At 39.1% G+C, this 2,769-nt stretch overlaps 1 protein-coding gene across 1 annotated transcript in view; it reads left to right on the top strand.

Annotated features, from left to right (window-relative positions):
- The window catches only part of LOC118422578 (myosin heavy chain, fast skeletal muscle-like), a gene marked incomplete in the record, with an annotated part of 11,468 nt that overhangs the window by 2,978 nt on the left and 5,721 nt on the right, over window positions 1-2,769 (top strand). Inside the window, 2 exon segments of the mRNA XM_035830213.1 lie at window positions 1,339-1,458; window positions 1,797-1,901. Coding sequence (XP_035686106.1) covers window positions 1,339-1,458; window positions 1,797-1,901 — 225 coding nt within the window.

Genomic DNA, 2,769 nt, shown 5'->3' on the forward strand with positions numbered 1-2,769 from the left:
TTCCAGGTTCTTTCTTAATAGTAAATTGTGTAAACCGCTAAAACTACCATACATGGCCTGCTAGCATGCTGTTTCATACTCGGTCTGGGTGTATACATGTTGGTAACTTGAAAGAAGTCCTTGTGTCAATGTGTGCAATGGGGATTGCATTTTCGGAGCTTGAAGTATTCGAAATTTCAGGAGTACTGATCACAACATTTGTACTATCAACAATAGTACAACAGTAATCGACGTCTTTACAAGCGATACCATATAATCATTTAGCTCCTGATTGTCTGGGAATGGCCGTAACTGTGACAGGAAGTAAGCTGAAAAGGCCTAATTGAATCACGTACCATTACATCCGTGAACGTGACTTTTAAGTCTAATCAAGTCTGGAGTGAGGGGCAGGTTTTTGTTGTACAGGACTTGCAACCGGAATCCATCAGAGAAATGGACGAACCTTTTTGTTGTTTTCTATTGTCCACCTAAAAGTTTCTTGCAACGTTTTCTTTCTATTCTTACACCCCTCCCCCAATGTTTTGTGCGTTTTGTAAAAATCTCTTGGCCCGTATGTCGACATACCTTCCTGGAAGGGGATAAGCGCTTTTAGAAAAAAAACACTTGTTTTTTGTTAAAGGATTTGTTATATATATTGTTGCATGCAACCCTGATAATTATAAATGCATGCAGCAAATGTTCACAAAAACGGACTTCCGGTAGGCGTGGGCCAAGTATAAGTTAGAGGGAGTATGGGTGGGACATGGTCATATCCGGTATTTCAGGCATGCCAAATATTCGTTCTCTGGTCCGGGCAAAATGTCACAAGTGTCGTTGGTAGACCTGGATACCTGTTTATTCATGCAATAACAATTAGACTTCGAAAACGCCCACCGAATAAACTTTATCCAGCTGTGCAAAAGTGACTAAACAAAGTAACACTTAGTTAAACATTATGTTAAACGTTAGAATGTTAGGTGAACTGTATTTGTTTGTTTGTTTGTTTATTCATTTATTTATCCATGGGTGACAGGGGTTTATCTTGGTGCTTTTTATTGTATCGGGGGTGGGGGGTATACATATACATAAACATTAGTATCAAATTAAAAAAAGTAATATTACATGTGAAAATTAACATTAACGCATATACCTGTCAAAACAAATCATAGCAACTTAATATCATCTTACGATATAAGTAAATAAAAAATGTGGTGTCTATATAACGAATATATATATAGAATATATGAGATAAATACATAGATATAATTAACCACATATGTAACTACTGGTATACATTCCTTCAAAAATATGTGATTCGATTACATGACATTTACCTCCATTATTTCTTTCATACCGCAGGTGAAAGTAACCGAAGGTGAGGAGGCCATTGTCAAGGTGCAGAGTCTGTCCTTGAAGACATCACACCTGGAGAAACAAGTAGAGATGTACAGGGTCAAGCTTGAAGGATCTTCGAAGGAGGTAAGTAGTACAAACCACTGACAAAATCGCATCGCCAAACTTATTGCATAGCACTATCTACACAGAGAATGTCAATTCTGTCGAGTCTTTCCATTCACTTACATGTAACTGCACAAAGTTATCTTTGAGAATTGCTAAGACTTATTTCTTACATGAGATGATATGTAAACACAATCTAAACTGACAAGCACAGTTGCACAGAACCTAGTACCTAATCCATACAGATAATATGACACTGAGATGTATACATGTAGCACATGTATGAGGGGCCTTATGTATCACAATGTCGTCTGTTGCGAATGGGATTTAATCTCGCGTCTTCTCGCTATATTTCACAGATAAAGGAACTGGAGAACGAGATCGAGAGGCTGATGGAGGAGAACAGGGAGATGAAGAGGACCATCATCCGGCTGGGTGATCAGGACCAGTACAACCTGGAACAGGTAAGCTATAAAGCATTGTGCATCGTACAGTATAAAGGGGGTGGCGAGGAGAGGATGCAATCGGCATGGTAAAAAGAACTCCGATATGTTGTGTATCCACAATATACTTTGACATGAGTTGACATTTGCCAGATGATTTTGTCGACTTGCTATGGTGGTATATAAAACAGATGGTCGACCGCCGAAAGTTACTTAACACGACTTTCCTCACCTCATTCAGGTGTAAAAAGGGGTACCTGGGGAGGTAAAAGACAGTGGAAGGAGAGAGTTTCAATACCGTATCCTAGACACAGTGAATAACAACTTACTATCCCTACGGCATCAAAAAGGCTAGGGGCTACCTTTACATTTACCAACGGCCAAGCAGATTGAAACACAGTCCTGAGGAATGTCAGGTCGACCTAACTAAACCAAGCATGACAAACAAGTAAATGTAACAAAGCACGGGAGCAGACTACTTCTAGCAACGTTAGAAGAGTTGATTATTTTGGCCCCGGGACAAATAAAAACACACAAAAGGGGGCGGGGCTGGACCAGCGACAAACAACAACCACAGTATTCATAAACTTCAATTCAATCTATAGAATGGAAAGATAATGCTAATAATGGCTGTTTTATATGCAACACGATTCGCTTGATACGAGTAAATTCTAGTTTTTGCTACACAAATAGTGATATGTAATTTGAATCAAACGTTTAGAGGGGGTACCGGTAATGTAAAGTCCACGTATGTATATGTTAAATGATCAGTTGATGATACTGTGAGGACCTATCAACACTACAGGTGGGTTTTTGTCATAGAAACGGCACTAAATGTTTTGGGTAAAGACCTGTATGTAATCACATTTACGGGGGACCTTTTCAATAC

The sequence above is a fragment of the Branchiostoma floridae genome, chromosome 9 (assembly GCF_000003815.2).
Source record: "Branchiostoma floridae strain S238N-H82 chromosome 9, Bfl_VNyyK, whole genome shotgun sequence".
NCBI lineage: Eukaryota > Metazoa > Chordata > Leptocardii > Amphioxiformes > Branchiostomatidae > Branchiostoma > Branchiostoma floridae.